The 20170-nt window shown below is 36.8% G+C and overlaps 2 protein-coding genes across 2 annotated transcripts; both read right to left on the bottom strand.

Moving 5' to 3' along the window:
- Nucleotides 1-1263: 1263 nt before the first annotated feature.
- LOC107813608 (nucleotide-sugar uncharacterized transporter 1) lies at nt 1264-7364 on the bottom strand. The gene is made up of 7 exons (XM_016638894.2): nt 6794-7364; nt 5535-5686; nt 5238-5446; nt 5052-5145; nt 2465-2631; nt 2185-2355; nt 1264-1734 (listed from the first exon to the last, which is right to left on the bottom strand). Exons 1-7 carry the CDS (start codon nt 6864-6866, stop codon nt 1449-1451), a joined length of 1152 nt encoding a protein of 383 aa, XP_016494380.1. The 5' UTR covers nt 6867-7364; the 3' UTR covers nt 1264-1448.
- An 832-nt stretch (nt 7365-8196) lies between these two features.
- Nucleotides 8197-12858, bottom strand: LOC107813607 (protein trichome birefringence-like 5). The gene is made up of 5 exons (XM_016638893.2): nt 12061-12858; nt 10150-10342; nt 9668-9861; nt 9167-9322; nt 8197-8966 (listed from the first exon to the last, which is right to left on the bottom strand). The coding sequence occupies exons 1-5, from the start codon at nt 12747-12749 to the stop codon at nt 8636-8638; spliced, it is 1563 nt and encodes a 520-aa protein (XP_016494379.1). The 5' UTR covers nt 12750-12858; the 3' UTR covers nt 8197-8635.
- Between the last annotated feature and the right edge of the window lie 7312 nt (nt 12859-20170).

Below are 20170 nucleotides of genomic sequence, written 5' to 3'. Positions count from 1 at the left end.
CAGAACAACTGACACCTTTTGCCGAAAAATTATACGAGTAATATAATATTTGCCTAGAATCTCAAAATCCACCTAAGTTTTCCAAAAGTCAATAAGTGGGGATCATGAACTCTTGAGCTTGAAACTTTTGAAAAATCTCAGGGTTCCTTCAAGGTGAACTCTTGAAAAAACTGGAGTAAGAACTTGAAATTGTTGAAAAGAATACTATTTTAATTATGTAAAGATGTTTGATTGGGAAGCTGTTATGGTACTTTTACTTCCTTGTACGTTATATTTCGTTTTTTTTTTTTTTTTGCTTTGTTTTCCTTTTTTCATTATGATAGATAGCTACGCATTAAAATGTGACTGAATAGAAATAAGTTAGAGACTTCTGTGATCTTGGCAATATAATTTTTTTAAGCATCCTGAAGTTAGAACTGAATGTCCTGAAGTTCGAACTGTAACAGTGCAAAGTTCAGTCCTAAAGCTCATGTGCAGCAGTACAAACTTTAGGACACAATATCCTAAAGTTCACGTGTAGTAGTGCAAACTTCAGAACATAATATCCCGAAGTTTACTTATAATAATGCAAACTTTAGGACGCAGTGACAAACTTCACATAGTATCCTGAAGTTCAAACTTCACAGTGCGAACTTCAGGATACTATGTCCTGAATTTCGAAGTCTGTCGTGCAAATTTCAGGACACTGCGTTATGAAGTTTGACTCTTTCAAGATACTGTGTCCTGAAGTTCAATTGTTATGATTTGAACTTCAGGCCTCTTCCTTTCTCCATATTGGAGTTGCTTCTTCACCAGCAGACATAGTAGACGTCGGTTCATGGAATAATACAATAAACTTAAAGTTGATCAATTCGTAGTACCTTCATATGATACTGATATTACTGTACAATCCAGTCCATTTTATATATAACTAAGTTTAACATTTGACAACAATCCTCTTTTTTTCTTTCTTGGTTTTTTGGGCCAACTGCAAGTAGAACCAAAAGTAGTAGTGTTGCTATGAGGAGGTCATGCGACCGGTTGTGTGATTTACAACTCCATAACACTGCCTGAGATAAAGGGCTATGTTGCGCGGACTCTATAAAATATTGCCGCACCCGTGTCGGATCCTACAAAAATGCACTACTTTTGGAGGATCCGACACACTCGGCAACATTTTCGGAGAATCCGAGCAACATAGATCAAGGGAGTACTTTTCAAACAAAACGAAGTGTCATCCACACTTATCAGAATAAGAAAGAACCATGTGATACACATTGCTTCTGCAGAACAAAAGATTTCAATGTACAACTTTTTCATAAGGCTTAACACAGGTGTTACATAGAATGCTCATGTTAGCTATCATTTGTTACCAGGAAAATTTTTCACACAAATAATGTTACAACTGAACCGTGGTTAGTGAATTTTGCTCTCCAGTCACAAAACTTACTCTGTTGATATGGAGTTAACTACACAGATTCATCAGCAGCACGAGTTCCATCCCGACCATCTGCACTTTCTTTGCCGAGCTTTGACTTGGATAGAGAGAATGGAGATTGTCTGGAGGATGTTTTCGATGACTGCTGCTGTGAATGCAAGTTAAGGTAAGTGTAGAAAGACATTCCAACAAGAGCCGTAGTGGCCCCCAATATGCTAGTAGGACCGGGATTTGAACCAAAGAGAAGAAAACCCCCAAGAAGAATGACACAGGTTTTGAACTGTCCAAGTACAACATGGGTTGTTGCAGATGTTGCCCTAGTGGAAAACAAAGAAAAAGAGGCACAGAATTAGAAGCATAATAAGGAAATCTGGAAAGTACTAAGCAATGCATATGAAGAGCATATTCCAATAATCTTTTATTGTACCAAGCAAGCACAACGACATAGTACGACCAACAAAATCTTTTATCTAGTAGTTCTATCCACTTGTAAGATGGCTCTACAGTCAACACGACTTCATTTACTACTTGTAGGAAATTTTAAGCCAGAGTGTTTTACGGCAGAATACATATAAGAAACTTAAGCTAATGTTTGATCTATATTTGACTAATTAATTTGGATTATTTCCTTTGTTTGCTTCTCTAAATCTAAAACACTAGTAGATCAGTTGAAATGAAAAACCCAAAACTTCAATAAAACAAAAGACAAGTTCAGAAGGTTAGAACTAAGGACACCAAGTGAGAGCAGAAGCCCCCTAAGCACATACCCAAGTGCTAGAGCACCTGACCACTGAAGCAAGAAGCCAAGAACAGCCGAGGCACCAATGATTGTGGAGTTGTAAAAATTCCAATTAAATGAAAGGACGCCTGGAGGATCAAGTGATGGCATCAACATCACTAGAAAGAACAATGTAATTGGTGTGGTCTTCCACATTAGCCTGTGACCAGAATTGCAAATTTGACGTTAGGTGCTACGGATGTAATATCTACCAAGATACAATTAACTGATTAAAAATAATAACGATTCACAATAGGTTAGCTACATACGCCAGGGCAGTCCAATTCTCCTGCTGCTGGAGATTGGACCATAGTATTTTATTAACTGCACTTGGCACTATCCATGCTACTGCAATGCAAGCACCAAAGAAGTGAAACTGCAAATCTGTCACCGTAGCAACAGCAACACCTACAGATACAACAGTGAGTGCAAGCACCTGAAACATACAGGTTAAAGATCATTTCTCTTTTCAAGGGAGATGCAGATCAAAGAGAAATCATTGGATATGCCGTATCAAAGCAGGATAACTAGCAATTGAAGCACATCTATAGATTGTAAAGCCAAGCAGGTAAATAGATGAGATTCAAATCTCTGTCTCAGCTTGTGATAGACTAGGAGCTTCTATGGTGTATATTTTTCCTTTTTCTTTTGATGAAAACACAACATAAAAAACAAGTCTCACCTAGCAGCATATCTCATCTATTCTAAAGTAGCAATCAAAGGGTTTAAATGAAATCTTACTCATACATTCCTACACATCCAAAAGATCAATATGACATATTCTTAGGTTAAGGGAGAGTATCAAATTCTATATTCTCATATTAATCTGCAGTGCTCAAGGGCCATACAGCAGACAGGCAGAAAAATGGACCAATTTGGCACAGATTGTATTACATGGTTAATAGATGGTTTCTGAGTTGAGATGTTCGCAAATATTACATCATATTTCGAAGTATACAAGCTAACACTATGGCCACATCCTTCACCTCATCTCTACAGAAGCCCTTGTCCTTGTCAACAAACTCTAAGACTGTTTGAAATATCATGGTCCATGGAAGCATGAAACCTTTCAGAGAGAAAGGGTGTGTTTGATATGAAGGAAAATATTTTTCATGGAAAATGTTTTCCTTGAAAATGAGTGGTTTTATCACTTATTTTCCCTTGTTTGGTTGGTGAGTGAAAACTTTCTAGTATTTGGTTAGAGAGTAGAAAATATTTTTTAGGAAAAATAATTTTTTATGTTACTCTCCTCACCCCCCTTCCCCCAAATCCCCATGTTTCTTGCCCCCCCACCCCCCCCCACCCCCCAAAAAAAAAAAACCCCAACATTTTTAAGGCTTTATTTTTTTCAAGAGTTTAATTATTCTCTTAAAATTTCACACAAACCCAAAAAAAATAATGTGCTGCTTTACTTTTTCATGTAAAAGCAATGTTGAAATTTGTGCTCCATAACTAAAAAGAAAACACTCTTTTTTTTTGTTGAAAAAGAAAGCACTCTTTCTATAACATGAAAAGAAAATACGCTCTCATTTTGTTGAAATAAAAGAAAATACTTTCTACTATATTATTTTGTTGAAATAAAAGAAGATTACTTTTTCTACATCACGAAAATAAAGTACTTTTTTGTTAAAATGAAAGAAAATACTTTTTTACATCATGAAAAGAAAGTATTCAGTTTATTGAAATGAAAAAAAATACTCTTAATAATATTGTTATTTAGGATGGGGTGGGGGGTGGGTGGGTGTGGGGTGGATGTGGTGTGGGGGGTGTGGGGGGGGGGGGGAGATGGAAAATAGAGTGAGGAAGGTTGAAAAAGAATATTGGAAAATGTTTTCCCTTCTCTTGATAGGGAAAACATTTTCCTCTAATTGGAGGAAAATGTTTTCCAAAACATTTAAGCCAACCAAACATGGGAAAATTGAAAAACATTTTCCGGAAAATGTTTTCGTTCGCACCAAACACACCCAAAGAGAACAAATTTTAATGCACATGAGTAGCAGCCCTTATGTTGAAGTGACGAACCATTTTGCCATCTAGTTCACATACAGGACATCAATCAAGATATCCTTTCTTTATTTCAACTTGTGTTGCTTATTCCGCAATTTAACATGAAACTGCTACTGAATTATCCATCTATCATATTATAAGTTAATGCACTTAATCTAATACTTCATTTTCGGTAACCTTTTCTCCTCTTCCCTCTTCTTAATGATGTCCAGTTTACATAAAGTCATCAACTCCGGGTTATCGATTAATGTGCAAAACAAGGGGAAATAGATGTTCGATAATTGGAATTACTCGTGCACTTCAATGAGTAATGCATAGTTACATAAGATAGTAATATCTATCGAGTTAGTTCTCCATTTCAGTGGACTGAAACAGTTTAGTTCAGTACTAGTTGGCATTGATTAATAAAGTCACTTTAAGAAGAAACTTGTACAACCATTGGTATTGGCTAGACCCTGAATTCATCAATTTTTAGGAGCTGGGATGTGAAAAATTAATATGGGAAGTATCGATGAAATGAAATCTACTGGGAATTTCATTTGCATTATTGTTAGCTTTGAAGAGGTTGGCAACCCCCTTGGAATAAAATTGTTCCACATAAGGAAATCAAATAGAAAAGGCAGAATTGCATGTATGGAGAGATTTGGCAGAGTCAGGTTTGCACAATATGGAGGCCAGACTCAAGACCACGACGGAGTAATGTAACAGCAAATCAAAGCAAAAAGTAGGAAGTTTTTCCAAGAATATTAATGATATATGGAAAGAAAAACAATGCATAAAGCAACTAAAACCTAGCTCTCCACTAGACTACCAGCATAAACTGAATTTTTAACAGCAAGCAGCAATTACCTTCAGGAAAGAAATTTTCTTCCGAAAGAGAACAAATTCAGCTAAAACAATAGCCGGTGTTACTGCAATTTTCGCCATCTGGTAAAATCCTACACTGGAAATATATTGCGCTTGTTAACTATAAGGAAACAAGACCTTTTAAGATTTTCGAGGAGAAAGCGATGGAGTAGATGCTGTAGGTCTCACCTATTATACTTCAAGCTGACATTTGCAAGCCCAGTAGAAAGTGACATAACTATACCAAGAGACAACAATGATGAATATTTTGTTGATTTTGATGGGGTCGACAAGGAAAGGATGGATAGAGCATTAAGAATAGCCATTATCAACCAGCTACAGACATAATGTAGGAAAGAGAGGAAAATCGGATAATTAAATCCAACTGTAACAAGAACCTGGGAGGGGAAAAGGGAAAAGCAAATGTTACAATCTCCAAAAGATGTAATATCTACTTCGAATTAGAGTAAGGTTAAGTAGACTGACCAATTTGTTCATTAATATAATACTAACAGAAACAAAAAAGTTGAATGTCAGAGCAACAGTAGGCCCCCATAAGGTAGCTTGTTGACGCTTTCCACCTCCAAATAATCGAAACTTGCTAAACAAAGAGGCTCGTACCTCCTCCAATGCTCTTCCTGCATCAAAGAAAAAGAAACAGAAACAGATTGTTGAAATGGACTAGACCATCAACAACAAATCTCTTGTAGAAGAAAAAGCTTTTGTATCTTATAACATTTTAACTGAAGAGGGAAACTGTTCATAAATATTAGAACAGCTACTTTGACACCTTGAAAAATTTATGAATACATGACACTGTACAGGAACAAAGCTGAGGTGTTTTGATATATTAGCAGTTTTACTGCTTGTTTCATTTAAAACAGCCTCTTGCAGAAATGCGGGGTAAGGCTACGTACAATAGACCTTTGAGGTCCGGCCCTTCCCCGAACCCCGAGCATAGGAGGAGCTTAGTGCACTGGGCTGCGCTTTATAAATCATTCGCATGTCATTCATCAGTATTAGAAGTGTGTCCATGCCTATTGCTCATGGTTCATGGCAGCAAATGTTTTGAGCTTCGCCTCCAATTGCTAGCACCATATTGGCCCCTACTTAAATTGAAATTTCAAAATCCTAAACAACCAAATAGCAAAAAGAAACGAGGTTTACTAAACCACAATAAAATGTTGCTATGGTATTTCTTTTTCCTCTCTCTCCCTCTCTACAAACCACCATAAAGTGCCGCCCATCAGATTCATTGCTACCTCAATTACCAAACAAAAGTTCCTTCTTTTTAAAATACAAAGTAGCTTTAACTCCAATTTGAATCACAACCAATAACATAATGATTACAGATAAGCAACAGAAGAATGATCAACACATGTCAACAGAAATGATAAGACTTTCAACAACTAAAGCTTCATCAAGTGTAAATATACCACTCAAAGAGAACCAAATCCCTCAATAACAGAATGCCAGAACTTTTGTCAACACTACAAAAGAAAGAGCCAGAAAAAATTTCACAAATTCTAACTATATAAATCCTAAGCAATCATTAAATTCAAAATATTAACCAAAAACAATAAAAATAGGCAGCAGCAAAAGAATACACATTTTAGCTAAATGCTAAATCCCCAACACTAAAGCCCCATAAGGAAAAATAAAATAAATAAAAATGCAATCTTGGATAAATAAATCTTCAAATTAGAAGAAGAAAGAATGGGAATGCAATAAGGGAAGAGGTGTACCTTTTTCCCCAGCATCACTGTCCTTCCTCTTTAGTATTTTCCTCACATTTTTGCTCATCAAAAACCCCAGCATCTCTCTCTCTCTCTCTCTCTCTCTCTCTCTCTCTCTCTCACACACACACACACACACACTCTTCTACACCTAATTTTCAACTCATGCACTGAATCAGCATGCACCCAAAATCTCTGCTTCACTGAAGAGTGAGCTCAAAATAACAGTTTTTTCTTTTAATTCTTGTTCAAGATTTTCAAAAGTAAAGTGGGAATGTCAAATATATATTTTTTTAAAAACTTATATTTAGGGACACAGGGAAGGAGGGTTTTGTCGGGGAAGGCACGTTAAGCGGAGTGATTGAGGTAAAACCAGTTAAAAGAATATTCCCCAAGTAGGGAGTTAGGTGCAACTGGCAATGCGTAGAAGTACCATTGTACTGGGGGATGTACAACCAATAAAGCGTCGGGTACTGCAGTTTTCACACCGTTGAGAATTGACACTGTTGAGAATTGTTTAGGAGAAAATCACGGGCATGCACCGACAGGACAGTTGAACACAATCATAAAAAGAGAAAGCGATTGAGATTTGAAGGCTAAAGCTTATCCTTAATTAATGTGTTGTGTCCACTGTTTTAAGTGATTAGGTCAAGTAGGTCGTTATTTGTTGTAGGACCACCTTTAGATATTTTGAGTGCAAATGAGGTTTTAACTTCAAAATATGTCTAAAATTTTTAATTTTTTTTAGATATTATTTTTTTTATACATTTTATCGCCACTAGCTAGATAACTCATATTTTTAACTAAGAAAAGAAAGCAGTTGATCATTTGAAGGACGAGGGCGGACTTGTGGTGAAGCACGTCCGTCTAGTGTGCTTCTTTCACGATACAATTGAAAAAACATGCTCTTCACCTTGCTTCAAATCTCAACCCTTGCATTTATGATATAACATAGAAAAATGTATACAGTTTACAACTTAATTAAAAAACATAATAGGATTTGGATTAGGTTGTTGGCAGAATTCTTGTTGTTGCTATGGATCTTGTTGGTACTTCTAGTTGGAGCAATAGAATTGGTTGATTAGAGGCTTGAACATGACATGGGCCACAAGTTATAACAATAATAACATGTCCAGTATATTCCTACATGTAGGAGAGAGGGTAGTGTATACGCATTCCTTACTCGTAACTTATGTAGGTAGAGAAACTGTTTTCAGAGACCATCGGCTATGGGCCACTCTATCTTTATTAACAAGAATAAAAATGGATGCACTTTACTGGTAGTTCAAAATAAAAAGAAATACATTGACTTCTCTTGCTTACCTATAACTTGTTAGAACTAGCATGAAAAATAAAGATAGATATCCTCAGGGACTACAAAAAACATCTGAAATATAACATCAGGAAACCACTTTGCCTAATAAGCTATTCTCATTTACCAATTGGGAATTTGGGATATTAACTATGAGTATGAAAAAATTGCACAAATTGCATCATCACCTGACTTACAGTGGATCCCGGAAATAAGAATACAATATTACTGCTATTTTTGGTACAGAAACTTGATAAAATGAAAAGATGCAAGTTCCGCCATAACTATGTTCATCTCTTTTTTACAATGTTACACCATTGCGGCGGGGCACTGCTACAATTGGTGTACATATTGTGTAATCAGCCTCTTTTATCTGTGCGTCTATTCTACACTGTTCCCAAACTAACTTGGGATTTGACGTAGTAGTAGTAGTTGTTGTACTGAAAACAGTCTGATCAGCCTGTGATGTCCTCCCTTGGGGGGGGGGGGGGGGTTGAATCACCTGCTTGTTCAAGAACCAAAGGATGAAAATGCTAAGCTCATTGTTGGTTGACAGATGATTGTTGTTGCAAGACCAAAGTGGCATAGATTAGCTCATTCCATGCATCAGGGACTCCGGGGAGACACCAATGGCTACAATCTTGCTTCACCTTTCTACCACCACTAGCAACCTTACCATATACTGATGGGTGCCCATCCTTGCGAAAATTTGTTAACTGTGTTACATTCAAGAGGACAACAGGAAGCTGCATTTCCTTGATTACCTCCTCGACAATCTTCATTTTCAAAGGGTAGTTACCAAGGATGGATCCAGTCGAAACTGGTTCAGTCTCTTTATTACAGGAGCCACCCGAATCCCAATCTCCGCCTCTGCTTACAAGGAATTAAATTGAAATAAACTTAAACCATGCTAGCCAAATTTTGAAAAATATGACTTCCCGAATTGCATGAATGTAGAATTACAGAAACAGTGCAGATCAATCCACTTGAGATCAGACAACCAAATGGAAATGCTAGTGAAGGCCAATATTATCATTCACAAACACGATCATATCTTAAAGCACAAGTACCTGAAGTGAGCTGAAGAGTATCCACGATATATAATCAACTTTTCATGACTCATATTTTCATCAATCCACTTAGCCCACGTCTTCAACGCTCTCCTGTAAGCTTCAAGGGCATCAAATTTAGGGTAAACATGATCACCTTCTTTGTAGTAATTTTTCCTGCAGAGTCAAATCTCCGTTTAGTCGAACAAAAATAATAAAGCTGAGATAATTTATTTTATGGCAGCTGCACGCTAGTACTTAATTAGTTTTCAAGATAGCTAGTAATAAGTTTTACATACAGTAGAAATCAACCATAGGCTCGAGAACTTTGAAGTAAGCATAATGCTCTCTTATCACATTAGAAGGATAAGCCAGATTTATTCACTCGCTCATAACGTTTCCAAACTATCTCATCCAAAAACAAGAAGTGGCGGAAGCTAAAGAAAAGAGACAATTATGTTCTAATTGCAATGTAGCATCTATGTTGCATCTCAGCAGAGAGAAAATGTAAAGCTCACACACCCTCTGGCAGTCTTTCCATGTGTCCACCAATGCCCCGTATTGAAGACCACAATGTCAGCTTTCTTCCAACGGTTAGATGATTTGTCGATGCGATCTATTGATAGAGTTGGATTCGAGTTCCCTTGAGCATTGATACGTACTCCTTCTCTAACAAGGAAATGAGAGCGCACGAATTCTACTGTGCAGTTATAATCCTGCAAAATCACAATATTTTAGTCCTCACTGCTCTCTTTCCTAGAAGAAGCTTTTGCAACATTTCATCATTTTAAGTTGTAGAAAATCTACCAGACAGAAGGATAACTCAATTCTCTTGCCATCAAATAATTGACCACAGAGATAACAACTGACTCAAGTACACAAACTCTATCTTTTTCTCTCTCTACATACACACACACATACATATACAGAAGAGATCTTCAATTGATACAAATGCTGTCAATTTTGGTGGAATGAAATTTCAATAAATTTTAATGTAAAATCACCTCAAATTTGAAAACATAGTAGCCTCTTCCTTTTGTTATCTTATATCCATGGATCTCGTACATTTTACTCTTATTAACGAGGCCTTCACGAAGAAGGCAAAGGAGAGATTCAAACTGGTTCCGGTTCATTGAGTCTCCAACCAGCATCAGCCTCTTTCCTTTCAATCTCTTCAAAAAATCTGTTGCACTAAACCTACAAATATAGAACTGGTTTAAGGATCTATAAGTACTCTCCTGAATCAACAAACGACCAGATTTTCATGAAATCCGATTCAGCAACAAGATGCAAGTAATATGAATCAGCAGAATAGTTGATAGCGAGTTAAAAACCCATAGAGAATACAGGAGATTGGTGAGACAGCCATAGCTTCTCCAGTAGCGAAAACAAATGTTATGAACAAATGACAACATTTTTTTATGAAGATGAACATTAAGAGTTTAAGACAACATAAGCTTAGGAAAAAATAATTTTCTCATAGCTAGCCTCTCGTACATATGTTTCAGTCAGATCGCTTGATTGAACAAAGCCAGGTAACTCTTAATTAGTTTTGGTTAATATGCAGAGCACACCATTGAAAACAACTTTTACTAAATTGAAACTCCACCCTTAATATTTTTAACTATAATTAACCTTAAAAAAACGAAGAGAAGAAGACTATTACACAAACAGGATTATAGACCGGAAAACACAACACAGAAACAAGAATACATCCTCGGGAATGCCTCCACGGCTATGGTCTAGTCTGAATGTCAAATGGAAAGACTTATAATAGTAGAAACTTTTTTTTTATACGTATTAACAAGAAATTAGGTGGATTGATAGATAGTCTTTGCTAAAAGAGTAAGAATTGTTGAAATTTCATTCCACTTTAATTAACAACATGAGCAAATTGCAAACTTCCTTATAGTGTTTTCCTCCAACACCACAAAAAAAAATGTTCGTCACAACTGAACTTTTTTGTATATAGACAAGAAAGACTTTGAAATTCAAAAGATTCAGTTTTCTGTTTTGACATAACAAAAAAAGGAACAAGAAATACAAGCAATCATCTATCCCACTAAGAGACTTAAAAGCTAACGCAGAGACTCAAAATCTGTTAATGTTTTCTGGTTATAATAAGTAATTCGCACAAAGTAAAATGAAAGTTGACAGATAATTTTCAGTTTAAAGCACCTCTACACACAGATAAGACTATATACCGTGATCAAGTTGGTAACTAAGCATAATGAAATCAAATATGAAAAGTATAACTACTTAATATCCTTTTTGCCTTTATTGGGGGGATTTTTTCTTCTATCTAGGAGTTGTAAGATGAGTTGTTCAAGAGTAGCAAAATAACATTGATAATTAGTAATGACCCTAGACTATATCAGAAATGGAAATGCAGAAACAGGAAAATATCATCAGAGCTGGCAACGCCCTATCACCAAAGATAAAGAGTTTTAAGTTACTCTTTCTAAGATCATGTCCACTGTTCCTCTTTAGCAACGTAAAAGATCCTATTGTAAGAAATATAATCTAGCTTTCTATTTAAGCATAACAGCTGGAGGACATTAAGGGCAGGCCTTTAGGGGAATCAAAGAAAGGTGTAACGTGTGAAAAGTTACAGCAAATTGGTTTAAGGAAAGAGCTATAAATGCTATAGCAATCCCAATCTCAATATTGCTATCATTTAAGGAAGATACTCTGGAAGCAAAATTCATTTATTTTCATGGAAAGGGCCACGGGGTCGGTTCCACGGCTCAAACCCGTGACCTCGACCTTGGCAGCAACCTCAAGATGTTGACAATAATAAACATATGACACAAAATTACACAATAAGACAAAAGATATAGCAGACCAGATCATCATTTATACACATAATATATATCCATTTAGAGAACAACAACAAACAAGCAGCAGCAATTTACCTAGGAAGATCACATCCATGTGGCTTCCATCTCCAATTAAGATACTCTGAGTCAGGCCTACCATTGCTCTGGCAATCAAAAGCCTCATCAACATAAGGGCAAGACCCTGCTTTATATATTGGGTGCTTCTCATCTTTCACCCATCTTCCCTTGTAAAGATCACAACTTTGTCCTCCTACTTTAAAATCAGAGTCGACCACCTTCTCCTCATTTCTTTCCGAATCAACCACTTGTTTTTTTGTTGCATTGGATGCATCCTCATACTCTGATGAAACAGGTGCTGAGCTTTTCTCAACTAAATTATCATTGAAATCAGAAATGGGTGTTTTCTTAAAAGCTTTTAAGCCTTCAGTATCTTTAAATTCTGATGAAATTGGTGTTACTTTCTGATCCAAACTATCATCAAAATCAGATTTTGACAAAATGGGTGTCTCAGATTTTGTCTTTAGGACTTTGGTATCACCATATGGAGTTGTTAGTGTATTATCAAGAAGTTCAGTATCAGCAGATCTTGGAGAAAATACTGAAGGGGGTTGAGAAAAGACGTCTTTGTAGAGAGAGAGTTTAGGTTCAAGAGCTCTTTTGCTGAAATAGAAGAGACTTGAGAGGAACAAAAGGAGAAGGAAAATTGTTGAAAGAGTATAGCGGTTGTTGTTTTTCTTCTTAGGAGGTAAAGAAGAAGATGCCATATGGAGGAAAGTAATACGGCATTCTGATTTTCTTCCGATCTATAAGGGCTTTTGCTCTGAGTATATTTTTAGTCATTCCATTTCCCTATTTGCCTGATTTGCCTCTATTCTCGCAAGACAAGAATGTGGGGCCACAATGACAAGAAATAAGGAACATAAAATAGAACCTTCCTATATTTTTTATGACCATTTGGCCATAAAAAAATTTCGTTTTTTTTTATTAACTTTCTTCGAAATTAATATTTGGCCATTAAAATTTCAAATTTCACGTGAAGTTAAATTTTAGAATTTTTCGAAAATTTAGTGAACTCCAAAAAGCTATTTTTCAAAATCTTCACTTCAAATTACTCGCAAAAATTCAAAAACATCTCCAATTTGTATTCACGTCCAAACACAACTCTAATTTTTTAATATTATTTTTTTCTTGATTTTTTTTTTACTTTTTTCCCTGGAATTTCATAATTCTTATGCCCAAACGCCCACTTATGCACTCAGGGACAAAGATACATGGCCCTAAGAGTGGTCAACTAATCATACACTGTAGATATATGTAAAATATTAGATTTATTGGTATATAACATATATTGAACACTCTTTATTAGGATTTTTTTTACTTATTTCAAGTTTGAACATCCTAAATAAAATTCATGGTTTCGCCATTGTATATACTCACACTTACATAATTAAATTACTTTAAAATAATTGTAATTTACTCTTTTTATATGTGGCATTGATCGGTAACATGAAAAAAGGTAGATAACCTTATATAACAAGTCAAATTATGTTGATCGTGAAAATATTTTACTTTGTCTTCCCGGAGGTATTTTTCCATGAGCGCTTATATTTATTGATTTAAGTATTGAAAAAAAAATGCAATATTTAGTAGAAATTAGAAAATAAGTGTTACTGTTTCATTTAGAAAGTCAAGACATAAACATGTAAACATGAAAAGATGCAATATTTATAACCTTCAATAACAATAGACAATAATACAGCTCAATGATGATCGTTATGTATACCTATAAATGTATGACATATTTATTTTATAGTATTTAGTATATATTTTATTTTATTTTATCACTTAACCTTTTTAAAATTAATATGATTTGAAGTGAATATCGGTTGTCAATCAAAAAAATACTTCTAACTTGACCGGAAGAGTGACATTTACCGTGGAAATGAAGAAATAAGATGGTTCCTTTAAGAGTTAGTTATTTCGTGCTAAAGCACTTCGAGAATATAAGCATATAAACTTTAACAATAGTTTTTGTGAGTTTAATGCGTATTATTCTCATAATTTTATCAGTAAGCATAATTGTTGTATTTCCTCCGTTTCAAATTAGATGAGATACTTTTCTTTTTAATCTTTTTCAAAATAAATGACATATTTCTAAATTTGAAAATAATTCAACTTTAAACTCTTCATTTTACTCATTTTACTCATAATGAAAAATTTTATAACCACACAAAAATCATGGCCCTACAAAGTTTTTACCTCTTAAGCTTTTAAGACCACAAGTTTCAAAAGTTACTTTTTTTCTTAAACGGCGTAATGGCTTCCTGGCCACTTAAACTTGCATCAGTTTGTAAAGCCGATACATGAACTTGCACTTTTTCCATTTGAACACTCCAACTTGATGCAACAAAAACTAATAAACACATTTGACCGTTGACTATGCCTATGTGGAAGCGGCGCAGCTGACATGGCTAATTGTGTGCATATCACGCTACAAAGGCGCGTGGACAGTAATTACTTTTATTAAAAAAGAAAAAAAGAAAAGAAAAAAGAGACCTTTCTCCTTCTTTTCTATTTTCCCCTCATGCTGTCTGACGAAGCATGTGTACAATATTTGGCAAATGTCTCCTTGAAGAGCAATGTCAAGGTGCATCCACTTGCTATTCTATTAAGATAGTCACAAAGAATAATGAGGATGGTGATGATTAGGAGGAGGAAGAGGCCATTTTGAAGGTATTTTAACTTCCAGTCCGTAATTAGATCTTCAAGATTATTTCAGTCCAGATCCATCATAAACCAAAGAGCATCGGGATCCCTTTTTGGAAATTAATTAGGAAATGACAACAGTCTTCCCTACCAAATCCAGAATGACCACTTGAGCTGCTGCTATTAGTACTGACGGCGTCGACGGACGGAAAACCTAACGGGTAGGCCTGAGATTGGTCGGGTTTGAAGAGGTCATAATTCATGTCCGAGCTAGGACCAGGCTTGAGGTTCTCGTTAAACAAGGCAAACACGTATATGTTCAAATCGGAGTTAGGCCTCATAGGCATTCCCTTCTTCTGACCAATAAGCTTCATTAGAAATTGAAAAGTTGTTAGAAATTAGAAATTAGAATTGAAAAACTGTTAAAGCTTATTTCAGATCAGGTGTTTGATAAGTCGGTATCGATTGGGTGACTCATCACTAACTACCAATTAGATGGTCGCGATAATGGTGATGAAGCTCTTGATTATGATGTTGGTGTAGCAGTTGAGTTTGAGGAGAATGAAGACGAAGAAGAAGATGAAGAGAGTGAGTTTGATGATGAAGAGGAGGATGATGTTGGAAAAGAGATGAAAAGTAAAGGGCCCACAAATTGGGACCTTGAATATACAGGTGTCAACAAATGTGAATCAATGGATTGTCACACCTCCTTTTTCCGCACCCGATAGGGTACAAGGGAGTTTTTTCCAATTAAAGGATAATCGAAACGGGATTTATTTATTTATTTCAGAGTCGCCACTTGGGAGATTTAGGGTGTCCCAAGTCACCAATTTTAATCCCGAATCGAGGAAAATAATGACTCCATATTACAGTATGCGTACCAGAAATCTGGATAAGGAATTATGTTAACCCGGGAGAAGGTGTTAGGCATTCCTGAGTTCCGTGGTTCTAGCACGGTCGCTCAACTGTTATATTCGGCTTGATTATCAGATTGTACACAACTATGAACTTATGTGCAAATTTTAACTTTTTACCGCTTTCATAATTATTATTATTAAGAATGTGAACATCGCTTAAAACATGTCTTTGGACTGCGTCACATGAAATGCACCCACAATCCGGAACATGTTTTATTTGACGTTTTGGGATTTGGATTTGGGTCGCATGAAATGCACACCCAAGTTTAAGAAAGTAGATTATTAAACACGCACCTAAAGAGACTATCGTGTTATTATTTTGGGAAGGCCGTGAAATTCGCTAAACGGCCCTCCTGAACTCTAAGTAATTTTAAAACAAGTATTTACTGAGGGCCCCGCAATTTGTATTTTTATTCGGCAAGGCTCATCTCATTCTTATTTTTTAAAGGAATTTGCAACGTCGTGGACATGCATCTCGAACCACGTTACAATCAATGTACCCGCGATTTAGAGACACATTTCAACTCCGCTGGTGTCACACCTCCTTTTTACGCACCCGCGAGGGCGCAGGAGTTTTTTCCAATTAAAGGACAATCGAAACGGGATTGGTTTAATTATTTCAGAGTCGCCACTTGGGAGATTTAGGGTGTCCCAAGTCACCAATTTTAATCCCGAATCGAGGAAAAGAATGACTCTATATTATGGTCTGCGTACCAGAAATCCGGATAAGGAATTCTGTTAACCCGGGAGAAGGTGTTAGGCATTCCCGAGTTCCGTGGTTCTAGCACGGTCGCTCGATTGTTATATTCGGCTTGATTATCTGATTTTATACAAGTATGAACTTATGTGCAAATTTTATCCTTCAACCGCTTTTATCATTTACTATTATTTTTATCAAGAATTACAACGTTATAAAATGTATCTCGAACCACGTTACAATCAATGTACCCGTAGTCGTCGACACACTTTGACTCCGTTGAGATTTGGATTTGGGTCACATCAATGTGCACCCGAGTTTAAGGAAATTAAATTATTAGAGGCGTGCCTAAAGCGACTAGCGTATTTATTTTGGGTAGGACCGTGGAATTTTACTAAACGGTTCATCCTGAAGTCTAAACAATTTTTAAAGCAGATATTTACTGAGGGCCCCGCAATTTGTATTTTTATTTGGTGAGGCTCATCTCATTCTTATTTTAAAATGAATTTGCAACGCCATGGACACGCATCTCGAACCACGTCACAATCAATGTACCCGTGATTAGAAACACATTTCGACTCCATTGAGAATTGGATTTGGGTCACATAAATGTGCACCCGAGTTTAAGAAGGTAAGATTTACTAAGGCGCGTCCTAAAAGAGTCTAACGTATTGTTAATTTAGGAGGGTTGTGAGATTTGCTAAACGACCCGTCCTAGAAACTAAATGCTTCGATAATATACGTTTAACGAGGGCCCCGCATCTTGTGCGTTTTTGTTTGTCGAAACTCATCTCGTCTTTATTTTAAAAGGAGATCCTATAGCAACTACGTTTCTTGTCGCATTTGTCTCTACTAGTTGAGAATAAAAATGACCCTATTCAATTACATGCTTGCAGGTTATTATAACGGAATTCTGAGTGCCTTTGCAGAATAAGAAAACATGGCCATGCCCATGGGCAGCTAATCGAGCATCGTGGGCCCGAACCCAGCCCACACAGTATCGGCTGGACCTGGGCCAATGCCTTTCTGATGAAAGCCTGCTGGGTTCGTTTGATTCGGGCTCGACCTTCGTGAGGTTGAGGAGTGCAGACTTGCGCCGTTTATTTTAAGGCAATGGTTTGCCAATTGTAAGGAGACAGTTTATCAAAAGGACATGAAATTAACTAACATGGATAGTTCTATGTATTTAAGGACATGCTAACCATATAAAACCTAAGATACAACCTACTGCATTGGAGACCCTTTTATCTATCAACTTTCATATACAAACTAGCATTCAATCACCACATATTGACATCTACTGGGCACACAGGCTACCTTCAGTATCTAAACAAGAATGCAAACTACTACACATTACATGAATATTTAATGTAACAATCTATGTATAAAAGACATTCTTCAGGACTTTCATTTGTATTCATGCTCAAATTTCCCAATTACATTTTTGACAGTGCATTGGTTGTGTACCTGGTATAGAGGACAAAGAAGAAAGGAATGATCAGCTGGGCAGTATGTAGTAAACACAGCAACAGCAGATACACAGCAACAACACAGCAACAAATCAACAATCCAAGTGTTTTCCACAGCCCACGACAACCAACAATATTTCCCAGAATAAGGAAAACCAGCAAATAGTCGAGCACCAAATGAGCAATCCCAGGAAAGAGTGATGAAACAAGCAGCAGTAACAGAGTATTCAATGCAGCAACACCAACAGTTCAACAACCACAAACAGATCAATCAATGCGAACAACAGAACTTGGCCAAGGCAGCTTGACCAATATGAACTCTTATACAACTTTCAGGCAGTGTTTGGTTACAATCTATTTGAAAACTAACTTATGTTATTCAGCTTTTTTTTAAAACTCAGTAAAACTTTTTAGACTAAAAGTTTCAGCTTTCAAACTAAAAATTCCAGCCTTTTCTCTCTTTTTTTTTCTGAAGACTAAAAGTCCAGCCCTTTTTCAGTTCTCGAATGGCCTATTTATAAGCCAAAGTGACCAAGTGCAGCTAAGCTGCCCCCATGCTGCAACTTGCAGCCTGCCCTTACCCTGTTAAACCCATGCTTGAGCATCTCTTGATGCCAGCCCCCTTTGTTCCCCACGTCTGGTTTATTCTTTAATCCAGGATTATGGGCTTATTTTAGTATTCCTTTTAAACCCATACTCTTGTGTCTTGTCCCCCCATTGGCATTAGTTTAATCCTAATTTAGTACCCCATTTGTCAGTTCACTTAAACTAATTACTTTTGTTCTTTTTTAACACCCCAGAATACCCCTGTCAACCTTGATTATTACTGCCCCTGCCTACTGCAACATCGGGGCATTTTTTGAACTGATGAAAGTTCGAACTCAAGACTGCCTGGGCTGAACCTTTTCAGTCAGTTTTATAGTGCCAACAAACCATTTCAAACAATGCTGGGGCATACAGTCAGTGACAAAGCTCAATTAATCATGCGACCTTATTAGCTCATTCGATTTATTAGTTATAGAAAGCTAATCGACGATATTTATCGAGTCGACTATACTAATTATAACAGGTAATAATCAATCGCTCACATAAACAATATGTTTAGGGACCTAAAGGGCATCGGACAATTCTGTGTTCAAAACTGGGAACCTATATAAGTTTATTCATTTGACGACCAATCTAATCGAACATGTTCATCACAGAGTACATTCAGAATACACCCATAGAAAATTAACCGACCAAAGAAAAAGGTCTCTAAAGAGATGAAAGAAATCTGGATGAAAAATAACAAAAATAACAAACAAAACCAACGAAACATGCTGACCACTTAATTAAAAACTAAACAGAAGAAAGGAAAACGTACCGAAAATGTTTAAATCACACAGACCCAAATCTGATTCATCTTCGAACTTTTGAGGCCGAACAAACTTTAATCAGGGTGTTCTCACATGAGAGCACCTTGATTAAGGTCTATTAGACCTCAAACCCATGTCAAAACTGGCCGGGTTCCCCAGGTGCATGTGTTTCAAAAGTCTGGATTTCCAGATCTGGATTTTTGGGAGTTGTGGGTAGATTCGGACCAAACCAAGTTTGGTTTGGTCACGAGAAAGGTCAGGGGAGTGTCTGGTATGAAGATGGGATGGTTTGGCATAGATCCGGGTTCGACTCAAATCTTCAAATGAAGATTCGAGACGAACGAAAGTGATTCGAGGTTCGTGGTTAGTGGATTCGTGTTCAGGGGAGTGAGGGGGTCTTAGGGTGTTCAGGGGGTGGTCACCGGCGTTCGTGCCGCCGGCTTTAATGGCGAAGGAGACTAGGGCGGCTGCTAGGGTTTGGGGGTTTCAGGGTTCAGGGAAGGAGACGAGTGAGGGGTGGGGTTCGGATAGGGGGCGTGGGGTGTAAGGGAAGGTTTATATATGGTGAGGTTGATTGGATCTGAGCCGTTGGATCATACGATCTCAACGGCTTGGATCTGAGGGTGAGAAACAAGACGGGGTCGTTCAGTAGTTAAACGGGGTCGTTTGGTTTAAATGAGGGGTTGGGTCAGACCGGTTATTGGGTCGGGTTCAAAAACGGGTTGCTGAAAGAGGTCCTGAGCCGTTGGATCGGCTAGGACGGACGGCTCAGATTGATTTGCCTGAAACGACGTCGTTTCAGGAGGTTCCTGGGCAGGCCTGGTCTGGACCGGGTCAGATCGTTGGTTTGGGCCTTTTTTTGTTTTATTTTTGGGCCCAAATTGATTTCAACTTTCTTTTGTTTTCCAATTTAAAGAAAAATAATAAAAATAATAAAAAAATAAAAATAACTAATAAAACAAATGAAATTAAAACAAATAACAATATGGCGTTTCAACATAATTATCATACCAAGTAAGTTAAATCACAACCTAAAACGGA

This window comes from Nicotiana tabacum, chromosome 9, assembly GCF_000715075.1.
Source record: "Nicotiana tabacum cultivar K326 chromosome 9, ASM71507v2, whole genome shotgun sequence".
Classification (NCBI taxonomy): domain Eukaryota; kingdom Viridiplantae; phylum Streptophyta; class Magnoliopsida; order Solanales; family Solanaceae; genus Nicotiana; species Nicotiana tabacum.
Note: the sequence above shows the minus strand (reverse complement) of the source record. Positions and strands in the feature narration are given on the sequence as shown.